Below are 17,241 nucleotides of genomic sequence, written 5' to 3'. Positions count from 1 at the left end.
TAAAGCTGCGGCAGGAACGATGTTTACCAAGTTTTGAGTTCGAAGAAAACCTTGACTAAGAATGAACTGCATTGTGTTATTTAACAGTGACTGTTTCTCTACAACCGAGTTTATTGAAGGCGACGAGGTGCTACAGACAGCTGTATTTCAAGCCGCAAGTCCACGTCTGCTTGGGAAAGCGTGTTTTCGTTACAGGGCGATGCCCACCAGCGATGCGTTGCCTGTCAATAACCGCCTGCGAAGCAGGAACAGGAATTTTTCTGATAAGCGAAAACATGGTCAAGGATGACATTGAAATATTATTACCTGCCAGGGAGCATGGGTATCCTGTAAGGCCCAATCACTTCACCTCATAGAAGGTGTGGCAGATTTCTTGAAATCTATGTAGCATTTGTTTGGCTCAGTTTGAGCCTACTGACGTTAGCACGAAATGAAACGAAGGTCATGTGGTGGGTGTCAAGCCAGTTTATTAAAGTGGAACGTGTGGTGAGAAAAATGACCACTACAAATAATTAGAACACAGTATATATATAGTGCACGGGCTTGTTAGGGATAACGTCCTAGAAAACCATACCTGGAAAATGAATTTTCTACAAACATAGGTAGTAACGCGCAAAGGTTTCCTTGGACGGAGATCTAGGTAACGAAAAACGAGGCGGTCTCCGAGTACAAGCTGCTGGCCCAGTAACTATCGCGAATGGTTTCGGTTACATCGTCCAGCATAATGGACCGGTAGGGGCCACGCAGTGCGGAACGAACTTTATACAGCCGCTCGCGACGACGGTCCAGGAACTCCTCTCGTGACATCCAGTCCACGTCGCTGAAATGAGAAAGGGCCCAAGCATTCATGAATATGAGTCACGAAGACTAAAATGCTGAGCATGCCTCAGAAAGGTTTGAATTAATTACACAGTGCCCGCCTGCAGGAGAGCAATGGATGGCGCTAACGAACAAGTATCGAAGCTCGGTTGGATACTGCACTATGCCAAGTGCATAGCCACCCGTATTGTAAATCGAATGATGAAGCGCGTGGCTTGCACTACTATGACTGGCAAAACGAAGCGTTGGTTGCTTTCCGATATGTTTGCGGTGGCCATCACTACCGACTTCATTCCTCGTTATCACCGTGTTAACGGAAGTGGTTATTTATCGCGAAGCCTGCTTATTCGCATTTCTAATTTAGGAATCAGAGCGAGTTATTCGCGGAACCGCTGGTTTGGGCCCAGCAAACTAACGCGCTCTATAGTCGAGCACAACACTGTGGCTATGATGCCAAGGCTACAAGGGCAGAGCTTTCGTCACGATGTTACTATACCAAATAGTTGTCGTATATCTGCCTTCAGTCACGGTTTCAGTTTAAGTTCAGCCTCAAAATAATAGATATCGAACTGCCAACGGCGCAGTTAGCAGTTAACGACTTTCCCACGCTGCGTACGTTTATCCAAACAAGCGCATTGTGAAAGCGCACAGAAACTGGCGGGTAGACACAGCACAAGCAGCCGACCGACGCTTTCATGGGATTTCCGACAGATGGTGCAGCCAGCGCATTTTCATGGCGTAGTGTGGTACCTCTTGAATGCACTAGACTAAGTGCTCTACCGACTTGTACTGTACTATAGTCTGGCTGTATTAACAACATGAATATTTCCGGAATCCTATATTCCACACTATGATCCTGGAAATTTGACTGTTCTGCATTTTGCTGCGCAACGAGCTCATGCGTTTCTGCTGTGTAGCTTTGGCTGCATAGCCACGGAGAGTTGCCCGAGCATAATGTTCTTTTATCAGTGAGCTGTCAATCGGCATCTTCGCCTTTTACCCGTCGTCTTACCGTCGTGCGAGCGTCTAAATTTCAATGCCCTGTCACTAGAATGTCCGAAAAGTCAAACGTCCAAAAGTAACCATATGAGGCCACAGAAGGGCATTGTAAACAGTAAAATAGTCCTGGAAAAATGGACGCTTCCAAGGTATATTGTCCGACTCATTGTTCTTGGCACAACTTCCTTTCCAGTAGTGATCAGAACCCTTTAAATCACTGATTTTATGTCCCTTGGACGCGCTGTGATCGCAGTTTCGCGTTTTAGGCACGCCTCAAAACCTCTCCTAGAGCGTTGAGTCGTATCTACAGCTATTTTAGCGTTGCTGTATTTGACTCTTGCCCTCGAAGACTAAGCACTAAAGCTTACATTTTATTTGTGCAGCAGTTTAGTCTCGCTCGTCAGGGCGTTATGTCAAATCGTTGGTGCGAGTATAACAAGGCCGAGCTAATAAAGAACAAATAAGGTACGAGGACACTGCAGGGCAAACATGGGTATTGCATCGCTATAGTGGCCGCAGGGAGCTCCGATATTGGAGATTGGGCTGTCGATTAGGAGCCACTATTTCTTCGTAACCAGTGAAACCCTTCTCATTGGTTCAAAGCGGATCTTTTATGTCGTTCCTTAGTGCGGAAAAGCCGCTACACATCAGAAGCACTGCCGAAATTATATAAGGTAAACTCAAAGAGATTGTGATTTAAAACACCGTGACGAGTGCTTGTGATAGTCATCCCTGGCTACTTTGCCCGGACGGGGCGGGTCCCATAGAAACACCAGGAAGCAAAGCATTTTGAAGAATTCTGCTGGTTTTACCGCGTGTTCATGTAGGCACCCGTTCTTTCACAGTGCGTATGTGCTGTGCCGAGTAGTTTCGTATGCCTAGTCGTTTTGAAGCTTCCTTACTAAAACGGCATAAAAAAACGTTGAGAGGTCGCACATACCCTTTTATAGGTGCTTAATCGGTTGACTTTTCACCGAATCGCATATGCTTCTGAAAGTACGACGTATTTTTACGCACGCTATAGTGGCTTGTAGAACGGTCGTTGAAATTTGACAGACTAGAGGGCTCCACGTGAGAGCAGTTATCAGATCGTATGACATGCGAAAGAAGAACTGGGTGCTGTTGCAGACGGCACAAAAAAACAGGGTATTAAGATGATCAATTTCACCTTAAGCAGCAGACGTAAAGGAAATGCAGGTTTTTACGTTGGTTTTAGGACCGCCAAAAACCCGTTCACAGCTTACTCCTGACGTAAATGGAGCTAATTCGGCAATTGTGAGCCTCTTATTCTTTGTCCACGGCGAAAGGCGGTAGAAGCTTTTGCTGTTAACGGCAGAGCAGAAATGGGTACTTTTTTAAGGGCCTACATGAACCCAAAAGATGCTTTGTGAACAGCCATACAACTGAAGCACGCCCAGAAATACCATCTTTTGCATGCCCGAGATGACTATGTCGCCGCCAGGGACGCGCAAATTGCTCTGCAGTTATATGCGCCCCGAGCTCATAAGTTCCATTTTCAGAATGCTTCTTTGGCTTATATTCTGCATCTCTAAAGTATCCCTCCCACCACGACTTGCCTTTAAATGATAATTTATTTTTAGCCTGCACAAGAATACCCCAAGGCATACTCTAATTTCTTGTTCTTGTCGAGCAAACTGGGATCAGCCAATATGCAAATGTCGGTTAACGGCCACAGAGGCTAACCGATATGCGCAAGCAGATGAGTTCACGTATATTATTATAAGAATACAAATTTTACGTTTCTTGCTCACGGCAAACAGTTGTATTCATGTAACACACTGGCTTATCTAACAAGAAAATATTATGGGGGCTCTCATTAAGGCGTAACGATTTAATGGCTCAGACTCGCCAGCGTGTTCGTGCTTGTGTTAACAGCAAGCGTCCGCAAGAAGTGTCTCAATTTTCGAGACATTTCGTGGCATACCATGGGCTCCACCTATACATCCTTCTGGTGACGTCATCATACGTTTATCAGAAAAATAAAACTGAAAAATCTTGTCTCCACCGTGAATCAACCCTCCATCCCTCAGATCCCTAGCAGAGCGCTTTATTCAACTGCGCCACATCCAGGATTATGAAACTCACACTACAATTCTCCTCGTCTACCATGAGGGAGACAGTACAGGGATTCTGATACTACCCGTACCAATTATAGAACGGCGGTAAACTTTGACGCATTTAACGGAACGCTGGTTGTATTGAACGAGGGGCGCAAGATGTACAGTCTGCTGCATCAACGGCTATGCGTTTGCATTTCTCTACTGATGATTCTCCAATGCTTTCGGAAGTTTTCCCCAGGCACCATGTGGTTCAGTGCTGGCGCGGCTCCCACCTATGCAGCTCAAACGTACTTCGGTATTCTAGGTGTCAAATGGGCTTACTGAACTGTCACAGAAATCAAGCAGAGTCAGTTCGCATTTCCTTTTCCATAATTTCATGCTGCTCTGATGACCCAGCCACAACCGGCTTGAGAGAAATTCCGAGCGTTTAACTAATGAAACACTCGAAAAATGTCGAAAAGAAATTCCTATCTACAATAGACAGTACGGTAGAGGCGCGAAGCAACTTCCTTTTTGCAGTAAATAAATACTACACACGAAGAATTCCACCTTTCAGGAAAGGTGCTTTGGCATCCCAACACCACGGCCTCCGAATAGAAATACCTCCAGCGATCTCGCGATGCTCACGATAGTTTGAGTTCTTGTTTATGCACAAAGGAAGAGCCCAACGATTAAGGTGAGGTTACTAGAGTGGTCTTCAGTCCGATTAGGCACAAGTTTCGGGCCGCTAAGAACAACTCGATTTCGACAAAGTACCGTGCATTACATCTCCAATTCTAGAAACAAAGAGCCTGTGGTGGCACTTTCGCTTCTATGTTCTGCGGTGCGGCCGAAATCTGCAGCTGATTTTTCTCGCTACTGATGCCGCAACCGCGAGTTGGAGCCAGCAAAGCTTGCTGTCATGGACATCCATTTTCCGCGATGACTTTTCAGACGAAACAAATGCATACAAACCGGGCATCTGCTGACGCCGTACGCCTAAGCACAGCGGGCACTATTTACCGGAATTTGTGATTAATGCTCAAGAGAACTCTGTCGGAAGTTGAGAGCGCAGGGAGCTTACTTGTAAGCTGCTCAGTGGGGTATTTCCTGTAGTCCTACCCTATGGAGGGCGCGGTACTGGTATTCTTACCATCAAGAGATTTACTAATCGTAGGATGAATTATGAGGTATTCCTCGAAAGCGAACCCCTGTGCTCCAAACTTAACACTTGGTACCCGTCCACGTGATACAGGTTGTGAGAGCGAAGTAAACGCTGGAAAACGCCAAATGAAGAAAACGCTTTTGCAGTGCGCTTTCTACTTCCGTCAGTTACTCCTGTGGTATTTCTAGCCCTTATATCGTGCATTTTAACATATTGAAAAGCAAGCTCGTATATACTTCAGCCAGGCTCCTAGTGTACGCGACCACAGTCACGACCTGCCATTGCGCCCTCCTTTGGCCACAAAGCGGAACCTGCAGGTGTCATCCGCAACGATACTCAAATGAAGTATTAGAGAGGATCGACAGCTCTAAGGTTCACTTGCTTTTCAAAGGACACTGAAAATTCGTCTAAGAAGCTTCACGTACCGTGAAAACTCATTCGCAGCTCCATTCAGAAACGAGGTTTGTTGGTTCCCCGTTGCAGCAGTAACATCCATCGGGGCACCCTGGAGCCCTTGGGCATCTCTTTCCGCTGTTGCTAAGAACGAAAATGACATTAAAAACTATTTTTCTGCTCAACACAATGATGAACATGTGCAACATCGTTCACTTGCGTGCGACGTTGCTCACCTGGACACTGTATTAGAATCTTCCTCAGCCATGCTAGCGGGCACATGAACAGAGCGACGTGATTTTCGTCGACAATGAAAGTAGACAATTATTCGGGATAGGGTGCGAGCAAAACACAAGGATGAAAATACAATCAACAAGTGCCAGCTTGTGCTAAACGTTTATTTGACCTGCATACGAAGGAGAATGAAGGCAAAGAGGACAAAACAGGTTTCCCCACTGACAACTTACATTTACACGAGAAAATTAAGCAAGACAAAGTCGAACGAAGAGTATTTTTTGCACACACAGCCTCACATTCAAGCAAGCAGGATCTTTTCTAGAGAAAAATACGGGCACACTAGCGGCATGTTAAGCTCTACGTTCATTTATTTTGGTCGGCTTTGATTCCGACATAATTAAGAGGGTAAATAGGTAGACCAGTTGGTGAGAAATTAGAAAATTAAGAACAGCAGAAGACGCAGGATATCGGGAGGCGACTACAGAGTTGGTATCGCCCATTTCTTGTTCTCTCTCCTGTGTCTTCTGCGGTTTTATTTTCCTGTGATCGGAGCGCCATCTTAGCTGTTAGAATGCATTGATAGGATCGGTTGTTAGTTCGTGTTTTTATGTTCCGAAGCGACTTAGTGAGATATGGGACATTATCACAAAATGCACTCCACGATGTAGTTCTACCATGACTTCAACCAAGAAGGAACCGTGGCGTGTGGAACAGTTTGTTTTATCCCTTGAGAGCTGGCACAAGCAGCAGTCATAGTGTTCTATGGAAATACTTTTTAAACCAATTTAACGGCGAAATGACACGAGAAGAGGAAAAGGAGAGAGAAAGAGCGCCTTTTTATACCCCTTTTTTCCTGTGGTACTGTCTTTACGCCATTTCATTCGTTAGTATGAATCAACTAGCCCTACAGCAAGTATTGCTTCTCAAAGAGACAGCTTTACTAGCCCCATTAGCGAAAATTCGGTCGCCGGCGTGTGGACTCGAGGGTACCCCAAAACGAGATTGGTGGAAATTACACCGTAGACGTCCACTACGGGTCCTCTTCCTCTTTCCCTTTCACTCCTTCCTCCCGTTCCTTACGGCGCGATTCAGGTATCCACAGAAATAAATGTGACAGATACAGCGTTTTTCGCAAGGTCAAGATATCACATACGCGAGATCTGTTGCCGAGATTCTGCGAGCTGTGTCCTTGTCTAGCGTTCCTGCCATCTGCAAACCTACACTTCAACGTGCGCCAAGAAACGCAAAGCGACAGTGTGCCGTCGAAACTCTTACTTGCCGGATAAAGTGACAGTGAGTCTGCTTTCCTGTAGACTAGTTGTAATTATATATACCACTGAAACGGACGCGCGCCAAGGACGAAAAATTTCTACTGTGTGACACGAGCCCTGGCATTGCTAGAAAAAAATTTACAAGGGGTGCGCGATTAACCATGTGCAGCGGCAACAACCGAATTCGCACTTCTCCAGTGGCGATTCTGCAGTGCTCTCTGAATGTTTTCACCACTCCGACACCGCACTGTGTGCAGAACGCCTTTACGTCGACGGGGAACACGCTTGACAGATCCGCACGTCATGCCGCTGGTGCGGCATAACAAAAGCTGCCGGATGTTGCGTCGAGTGCGTTGTAACGACGACGTGAGGCAACATTGTTTGCCTTCAACGTGGTGGATAAGCCGGTATTTATGATTTCATTATTTTCGCATTGCGAGCAGTGTGGAGGGATGGTTTATCCAGAAGCTATGGACTCGCGAGCCACTTAGAGCGTCGGTGGCCGTGTGATGATTTCCTCAGTCTTAATGGCGCATACTCACAATGGGGGATTGGTCATGGTGCATTGCAGATACTGAAGATATGCGGACAAGGAATGGAGTATTTAGATAACAATGAGTGATCCAGCCGCGGTTAACTCCTTTCGTCACCCTAGTTTTCATTGTTAAGATGACCTAGATGATGGTAACCATGATGGGCTCCGAGCAGCTGAAACATTTTCTTTCTATGAGTGAGAGCATTTTCAAACGCACGTCGTCTGCTAGATGAGGATGAAAGGCTATTATAGATTTGGTTCACACTCACTGCAAAACGAGCATACTGATCAGTCGCAAGTGTGGCCGGGGAGCAACAGTAGCACTCGTGAAATTGTACCTCGTCGTAACCCAATCGGCTAATAAAGCTCCACAATTTTATTTCTTCCCTTTTATAATTTGGCACTTCTGCTTGATTACCTATACGCCCCTGTTTCATGGTCGGCTAATTAAGACCTCAAAGTGAATCATCTAGAGCGGCCAGAGACAAGCGCATTTGTGAAACTACAATCCGGAGGGGAAAGTGATCTCCACCGGTCACTTGGCAAGCGGTAGACTATCAAGCTGCACGTGATCGACAATTGGCTGTTGCCCGAATGGACGCCTAGGAATTGCAGGGAAGTGAAAACGTAAATCGTGCCGCCGACTCTCTGGTATAGAGTTCGCGCTTTATAAGCGTGGGCGGGCATGTCGCGCAATATCTTAACGGTTTTCCGGGAAACATTTAGAGCAGGTATGCACGGTCAGTGCTTGCGGGGAAGCGACGCTGCAGAGAAATAAAATCAAGAAGGGAACAAAACTCCCCAAACATAGCACCTGACATCTAGGTTACCTGTGCCGAATGCGTATAAAGTGTGAAGCCTCGCCTTCTAGAAAATGGGTCCGCGAGCTATGGTCGCGCCCGGCGAGCGACAAACCCAGTCTCCTAAAAACGCCGGTTTATTCCGAACAAACGGAAAAGCTTTAAAAACAAACATTGGGCGCACAGCACCACGCTGCAAATCTGCCATCTAAATGCGCGACAATGGACCATCAAGACTAAAGCAGAACGATGGTCAGGGTTTTGCAGCGGCACGACAAAATACGGCTGCACGAATAGCGCGAGCGTTAGGGCCACATCGCTACCGGCATTTGTCCAATATATTGGACATCGAATACTACGCCACTACGCAGGACTCAAAGCTTTTTAGCCGGTAACATCAAATCGTCCAATATTTTGGACACTTACTAGCGCCACCTAGGAAGTTGCGTTCAAACTACATCAGTTATTTTGCCACCAGGGGTGTTTGCAATGGCGGCGTTCAGCGCGGCATCTTTCTACGGCGACCGCCGGAAAAGTAGGTTCTGTTTCTCGTATTATCACGCGTATTTCGGCATAAAACCTGCTTCAAATCATAATTTATGTTTCAGAGAACACGCAGAACTGAAACTTTTGTTTATGTGCCCACTTTCTGGCTTTTCCTGCTAGTTTTATTTTGAATGTCCAACACGTGGGACGCTGGCACTCAACGCGGTCTTTTTGAACGCAGCAATGCGATGGCTGCCAGAATGAGCCTACCGCGCCCTAGTTTTATCGGCGCAACAAATTCCATTGCCGTGATGGGGGTCTGTGCGTTTTGGACTGTTTTGTATTTCTGCGCTCTAAACATTTTTTTTTTTGGTCAGGGTACAGGCCTTTGGTGTCAGACGAAACTGCAGACAGAATCCTACAAAGAATAGCTGCTAGCAACTCATCAGATATCGACCTATCTGACAGCGATGAGCACACCATAGTGGACCCCAGCTTTTCTGCACCTCTGGGAGATGTCAGCTCTGACGATGAAAGTAGTGAAGACGATGGCCCGTCAACTTCAATCGGCAAAACATTTGGAGCACGCTGGAAACGTCTTAAAGGGTAAGCATTCTGACACTGCATGGCTTCACTGTGTTTGTTGTGACGAGCCTGCAAAGAAACAATTTTATTTTTCACACACATTTTTTTTTTTATTTCAATGCAGGCCCATTACAACATGGCTTCCAGCTTTCGTTCCCGGCAATGCTGATGACAGTGAAGTGCGGGCCTCTTGGGCCCCCTATAATTACTTTTTGCAGTATGTACCTAAAGAAGCATACGAAAAAATGGCCTACTAAATGAATAGAACCCATGTGGAAGTGACTGGACGTTCGTTGGATGTATCAGTTGAAGAACTTAAGACATTTTTTGGGACCTCATTGACGATGTCATGCTTGGGCTACCCGCAGATTCAGATGTATTGGCAAAGAAAGACCAGAGTTCCGCTTGTAGCCGAAAACATGACTCGCAACAGGTATTTCAAGTTACGACGTCGGCTTCAGCTTGTCAATGAGCTTGATGTTGGCGATGAAGAGAAGAAAGAAGACCTGCTCTGGAGAATCCGACCCCTGGTCTCTCTAATTATGGATGGGTGTCACAAACTCCCTCGCCCCGAGCACGTATGCATTGACGAGCAGATGATACCGTTTACCGGGCGAACACAACTCAAGCAGTTTGTACCACGCAAGCCAAATCCTGCGGGGTTAATAAACTTTGTTCTTGCAACACCAAACGGTCTCATCCTTGACTTTGAGATTTACCAAGGTAAAAAATCAACGCTGTATGCTGGAAGCTCAGGAATAGCGGAGTCAGCGGTGCTGCGACTGACAGAAACACTCAGCCCAGGGACGAAGTTCTACTTTGATAATATTTCACTTCAAGTGCACTTCTGGATAAACTTGAGCAAAAAGGCATTGCTGCGACTGGACCAGCGATGAACAACCGACTGCCAAAAGATATCAAGCTGTCCAGTGAAAAAGAACTACAGATGAGAGGGCGAGGTGCTTCAGATGCAAAAATAAGCAAGAACGATCGCCAGATTGCGGTACGCTGGTACGATAATAAGCCTATTACGTTGCTGTCATCAGTTCATGGCCAGGAGCCAGAAGACAGCTGTCACAGATGGTCACGCAAGGAGAAAAGATACCTTGACGTACCCCGGCCACATGTCAAAATGTACATCAACATGGGTGGTGTTCACCTGGCTGATCGAATGATTAGCTATTACAGAATCAAGGATCGGGTCAACAAATGGACTATCAGAAGTATTTTTCATCTATTTGATATTGCGTTGAGCAATTCATGGGTGCAGTACACCGAGGACATGCACAGAGAAAAAAAAATCATGAAATTTTTGGAGTTCCGGCTTTCTGTAGCGGAATCTCTCGTTGCTGAAGGCCGCAAGCACGAAGACACTGATAGCGACAATGACGAGTGGGCTCCTCCAGCTAAGCGTCCCAAAAATTCACCACATGCAACGAAAGGAAACACCAGTGGGCACTTCCTCCGAATAACTGATGCTGTGAATGCCGCCCGCTGCAGACTGCAAGTTGTAGCATGATGACGAAGTTCTTCTGCACGAAGTGCAACATGTTCTTTTGTGTCACAAAGGACAGGCAATGCTTTGAAATGGTTCACAAAAAGTGACCAAATAGGTGTTTGTAACAAAATGAAGGTTCCCTTTTCTTTTTGTGTTGTACTTTTTTGAATATGTGAATAATAAAAAGTTTTTGCACTTTGAAATCATATTTCATATTATTTTTCCTAGGTGTTACTGCATGCCCATTAGCTCAGAAATAACCGGGTAGAGTGCCAGTGTCCAATCTATTGGACAGCATGTTATGCTAAAACCGCCGACAATGGTAAAGAAATAAATTTCACTTTTCTTCCTTGTAATGTAAACGTCATTTTCTGAAACTTAAAAAAAAAATCAGTGAACCTAAATGCACCTGGGAACTCGGGAGGATATATGACTCCTCGCCTAGCAGTACCTCACGCAAATACGCCTAAGGCATTGCTGCAGCTTTTCTGCCGTCGCTTTTCTGCCGTCTCCATCTGGCACCTTTTGGTTCCGTCGACAGTGCACATCCCACTGGCCCGTGACGCTGGCTGGTTGCCAACTCCCCTCGCTGGGCTTCCGCTGGGCAAGAGATCCGAGCCTTGCTGCCGACGCTCTCATCTACCCCCACTTCCGCGCCGATAGCATGCCGTCCCCATTAGTAGCAGCTTGCTCATGCGCGCTCGCGCTGCCCGGGCAAACCCAATACAAAAAGAAAAAAGCGCACACAATTTGAAATAATGAGGGGGGCTGCGCGATCCCACAAATGAAATTTTTTTTATTCCTGTGACTGCGGCTGAAGCAAATTAAAGAACTGAAGAGAACAAAATATAAAAGTTCATTTGACAGACCTGGAGAGGTTTCCGCCGTGCTCGTGTTTTTTTCCTTGTCCCTGCAAAGAATGACGTGTGCACAAAACAGCGTAAGAGGCACTTGAGAATAGCTTCCGAACTACCACTTCTAAGCGAACACTTACAAGCAGAGGATGGATAACTTTTGTGCGTGAAGGTACTTGAGCATATGTAAGCCGAAGAGGAAAATCTGCAAGCACGTAAAATAATGTATCAGTGAGAAACTGCTCGCCCAACATGCCACAACAAAACCAACTATGTCAACATAACTATGTTACAGCCGAACCAACAAGCGTATGCTGCGGTGACATCTCATAGCTTATCCTTTCAGACATGCGCAGTTTTTTACTAAGCTCAAATTTCTTAAAACACATAGGCTAAGGGCGTCTCAGTACTGGAAAACTCCGAAAAATCGACGTACAGCCACATTGCTTAGTACACGGGCGCCTTCGCGTCCATCGAAACGTGGATTTAAACCCCAGTTCCTCGCCTCAGTAGTATAGCGCTTTACCGACTGAGTCGCCTCGGCGGACCCTATGCGCTGTATCTATGCACGAAACTTCAGGTTTCCTTAATGTTAGCTTTCCCTATTTCTCAAAAACAACACAAATTGTTCGAAAACCTAGGCATTGTTTCACGCTGGGTACTTCCATCTGTGCGCAAGTGAAGCGTTATTCTTCTGGAAAACAGATCCATGCCGAAATTATTGTTTCCAGTGTCACAAGAATCAGTTCACTTATTAACATTCGAATGTGTCAGATAGGGAAAAAAATACTCTAGCAATAGACCGCATTTTCCATGTGCCCCAGAAATGTTCGTACCGTACATCTGTATTTTCTTTTGGAAGATTTTTTTTCCAGTACACAAACCAGTTATAGTAGGAATATAAAATCGACCTGGCACGATTAACCTCGTAGAAGGAGACTCAGACGATTTGAGAAACTACTACTTGCAGAATGGTAGACTCCTAACGTGAGAATAAAGAAAACGCAACTCGAAGAAACAAAATACTATGATGGACAAAAAGGAGCCTCTGGCTTTTGGGCTGGACGCCGACCGACACCTATCTATAAAGAAAGCGAACGCGGCGGAGCTGCTGAGACCGACATCACAGACTGCGGGTGGAGAACGTGGTGGAGCTGCTGTAACCGGCTCGACAGATTGCCGGTGTAAAAAAATGGTTCTCGCCATACTGAAATTTGTGAATAAACGTTTCCAAAGAACTTGTGGCATAACGGTGCCCTTCTGAAGGCCTAAGAAGAAGAGTCAAGTAAATCGTACCATGAATTGTGAAAGTGTGACACGAAATTAATAAGGTGACATGCATTTAAAACATTAGAATACACGCGCGTGACAAAGTCCTTTGACTGGGGTACGAGGCAGGCGGACGACAATAAAATTACACTTAAACAGAAGTTTCCGAAATATATTCTTTCTAGTTTCACCAAAATGAACACAGAAGCCGGTGATTGCTAACAGTTGGCGAGTACTTGACTAACTGTGTGACCAAGTACCTCATGTCATCAAGCTATCTGTGAGAAACGCATTGTAAATTACTTTTTAAAATTAAGCTTGCTCAAGCAATGTTCAGTATTTCAACTTCGGAGCTGTGATGATACGGTAGGCGTTAATCTGATCTCTCGGTCGTGTAGTACTATCCCAGACCATTGACTTCTAGTGGCAGCGGACCATTTAATGGATAACCAAATATGAAGCAAAAGCATTAGGTGTGCAGTACGACCCTCAAGGTCAGACGAATATTAGTATATGCCGTTACCGCACCGCTTAGTATTAGAGCCTGTAATTTTGAAACATAAACTACTAGCATTAATTGAATAATTTGTAATAAAACGGAGCAAGACGACACACTAAACAGGTTTAAAGGGGACTATGCTAAATACTATGATAAAGTACAGCAAATGGGCGCCTCACTTTCCTTCGCCATCAAAAAGCAGCCGCCGGGGCCTGATAACTGAGCATAGTAGTCGAGCGGCCGAACTACTGGAACGCCTACGGCGGGGTCTTTATTCAAAATAGGCTACATCTGCGATAGCGATTCAAATTTCAAACGACTGCGCAGACGATACCTTCGGCATCCGCGGGCCCCAACTGTTTGTAAGCGAGGATTTAGACACCGTCCTCTGCAACAGTGAAACGCAACTCAATTGTGTTTCAGCGTTGTCCTTGTGCACTCCTTCGTGGTTAACGCGTCCTCTTTTCGCTGGTTTTCACCTTCAATTATGCACCAACAAGCTACGCTTCTTGAATGTGAATTATTGATTCCATATTGGTTAGCTAATACGTTACAATTGAAACCCTTCAAAAGTAGTAATGAAGGATGGTTCTGTTTGCATTATTTCACATCCCAAAGCGACTAAGGCCATGAGAGGCACCGTTGGGGGGGGGGGGGGGGGGGGGTCCGGAAAGTTCGACCACCTGGGGTTCTTTAACGTGCTGTGACATCGCATAGCTCACAGGCGCCCAGCTTTTCGCCTACAGCGAAAAGCGGCCGCTGAGGCCGGGATTCGATCTAGCGTGCTTGGGCACAGTAGTCGAGCGCCCCAACCAGTGCGCCACCCCTGCGTGTAGTAATGAAGGATGAACTGAAAGAAACAAACAGGTCATTTTTCCTGAGCTAGACGAACAATTGGTTAGTAGTCAACTAAAATATTACAAAGTATAAAATCATCTAAGATTCGGCCTCTGGTATTGTTACTACCCCAAAAGCTAAGTGTGCGTGTACATCTTCGAACATTAAAAAAGGCTGTAGATGATGTCCTAAAATATCTAATTCATGAATACTAAAAGTAGCTCGTACTCTTTCTCCCTTTCCGTCGCGTACACACATATGTCAAATACACCTCTCTGCACTGTGGAAAACAGTTCGTCGGAGCTTTTGCTCTTGGTTTCATTCTAGTACTACGACATTAACAGAACATGCTGGTAGACACTGAAAAGTCTACAGCAGCTGAAAGTTCACCCTAAATGTTAAATTTGAATCAACAATACATGCTGTTAAAAATTTTGTACGCACGTTCTGCGCACCTGAAATAAGCATTTTTATGAATCAATGAATCAGTACATTCAATATATTAGGGTATGTTCAAACGCAGTCAAGTTTTGCCACCCGGCTAAAGCAACCGAAGCCCAGAAGAGAACGTGCAATCTTGACTTACCTCTTCAGACTTGCGGACCCGATCTGGCAAGTTATGGCTGTTTGAGGTGGGAAATAGAAGCAAAAGGTTTGATACAAAACCAATGAAGGCTCAAGTAGCGCTTCAGTAGGTGCAATGAGCACGACTGGCGGGAAGCCGTAGCACTTGCCTAAATAGAAACCAATCGTACGCGACCGTGAGGTAGGCCATTTCGACGGGAGAGAGGCCTTTGTGGATCTCACCGTCAGCCCACAGGGACAGGCGCATCAGTGAAATGAATAGTGGTGTGCGGTCCCAGCCAGGGATGCAGTGAACCAGGATGCCAGAGGTGCCTGCACACGGGAGAGACGAGTAAATATCGTATGTGTCGAGTAATATCGGAGCGTGACAATCGGAGCTGCTGAAACCATAACCCATAGGGAGATGTCCACAGTTACCGTCCTATTCCACTCAAAAGAATTATTAAAAATAAAGGTACCACTTCTTTCCCCGTAGCGAAAACTTTCTCGTTACTTTTTTTTTCATTACAATTACATACTTTTCCGCTAGGTATATCATGTGACCAGCAACTAGCTCTATTTTATTATGGCACTAATCCTACTTATATGTGCAAACGCTTGCGACACAGTACACCCACTAGGGGCTTTTCCTTCAACTTTGCTCTCATCACTCTGGACCGCATACAATTCGTCGCTAGCTGTGAACAGGGCCGCGGTTTATCCAAGTGGTCTCTGACTTACCTCGAGCATAGTTCTCAGCCAAACGAATGCCCCAGCTGCCAACAGCATAGATCTACCCCAAGTCAGTCAGTTTAACTGCACAACAACATCTGTCGCCGTTCCACCTATTAATATCCCCACTCTCTCCATCGGAAAACGCCCTGGCTTGCACGGAGCCAACCAGCGTCAAATGATTTAATTATTTCCAATCGGGAGCACGCCTAGGCAATTTTATACACTGAACTAAATCTTCCTCTTGCCCTTGTATCTAAAAGAAATTGTGCGCAGGACTCCTGCATTCATTCTGAGCGGTGCCTTTGGCGGAGTGTGATCTAATTGAAGTGAAAATACATTCTACTAGCCCTCGTTTGAACCCGTAAAATAGCTGCACTCCTTTTATTGAACTTTACCATTCACCGTAAGAAAAGTGTTATGACGTCTGCTTACCGCGTTAGTTATAGCCTTAACCATAATTGATAAGTCTATCCACCATCCGCACATGCCAGCCGCGCGTCTGGAAAGTTTTGTTTCCCAGACAGCGCACTAGTGGAATCGTTTTCTTGCCTACGCTGGTCGCCACACTAATGAAGCCAGGTAAATGAGTTTCATATAAAAATAATCAGGATGCTATTTGCTATAACCGACCAACCTTCACGTAAACTTAAGGAGTCGTAATATTCGTTAAACGGATACTGAAGTAGACTCTCACCTATATTGTTACCAAAGCCCAATAGTGGGACATTTTATCACTTTATTGTCGCTTGTCCGGCAAGAAAAGAAGCATTTGGTTCTGAAAAGTATCGCTTCGAAGGTTTTTTTCCCTCCGCTTTGACTCACTGTATTTCCCATCACGCAAATGTAAAATGGCGCAAACCATGATGTAAATTTGGACTCCTTGATTGCTGGCGCACAGCAAGGGGTGAGGCCTAGAAGCAGCTGAAGTTGCAGCTGCCACGGGCCGGCGGACAGCGTCCTTTGCGCAAGCCATCGTTTCCGAGCTTTGACAATCAAATTTTCACTACGCATGGCCTGAACTTCAGCGAACTTGTTTTTATTAGAACATTTAATTGGTACATTACACATTCTCCGACACCCGTCGTATTTGAGGTAATAACGTTTTCGTGAGGACAAAAGGGAAATTATCAAAATTTTCTTCAGTGAGTGGGGCTCAGAGAGGTCATTTTTGGGTCAAGGAATCTGACACCATCATTGCCTCGACCAATTAGGCAATTTTTGTGCCAGGGTGACGTTTTGCTCTGACGGGAATTCTAATGCTAACACAATATTCGTCAAAAGAACATTCGAGATATGAATAATAAATTAGCTGTGGTTTTGCTTCATATTAAACTTTAAGTTACGAAACAGCAATCTGCATAGCTACGCTTACGTTCGGCTTCGAAGTAAAGTATGGCTTTTGCACATAGTAGTTTACTATATCGTTTCAGCTTTATGCCATAGGGGAATCACTTCACGCATGAGCACCTCTAGTTTCTCGTCGTTGATCATTTTCATTCAAGTGTAGAAGACTCGAAGTGGTATGAAATAGTCTACGTCGAATTCAGGGGCACACCGTGGTCACACGTACGAACGAACCTTCTTTCCTTGCAACTGGCTTTTGTCGTTCGCCTCTACCAACTACCGAGTTATCTG

At 45.5% G+C, this 17,241-nt stretch overlaps 1 protein-coding gene across 2 annotated transcripts in view; it reads right to left on the bottom strand.

Annotated features, from left to right (window-relative positions):
- Nucleotides 1-452: 452 nt before the first annotated feature.
- Nucleotides 453-17,241, bottom strand: part of LOC146182706 (phosphatidylinositol-3,5-bisphosphate 3-phosphatase MTMR14-like) — a 76,468-nt gene continuing 59,679 nt past the window's right edge. The window contains exons 14-19 of one of the 2 annotated variants that reach the window (XM_084608907.1): nt 15,042-15,204; nt 14,894-14,930; nt 11,843-11,907; nt 11,718-11,758; nt 5,469-5,580; nt 453-820 (exon numbers count right to left, since the gene is read on the bottom strand). In XM_084608907.1, coding sequence (XP_084465033.1) covers nt 637-820; nt 5,469-5,580; nt 11,718-11,758; nt 11,843-11,907; nt 14,894-14,930; nt 15,042-15,204 — 602 coding nt within the window. In that variant the 3' untranslated portion in view covers nt 453-636. The remainder of the gene's footprint in view (nt 821-5,468; nt 5,581-11,717; nt 11,759-11,842; nt 11,908-14,893; nt 14,931-15,041; nt 15,205-17,241) is intronic. The other variant, XM_084608908.1, reaches the window with a different exon arrangement.

Source organism: Amblyomma maculatum, chromosome 7 (genome assembly GCF_055883805.1).
Source record: "Amblyomma maculatum isolate TAMU_Amacu chromosome 7, ASM5588380v1, whole genome shotgun sequence".
In the NCBI taxonomy this organism is placed as follows: domain Eukaryota; kingdom Metazoa; phylum Arthropoda; class Arachnida; order Ixodida; family Ixodidae; genus Amblyomma; species Amblyomma maculatum.
The sequence above is the reverse complement of the archived record's forward strand: the minus strand, read 5'-3'. Positions and strand labels throughout refer to the sequence as shown.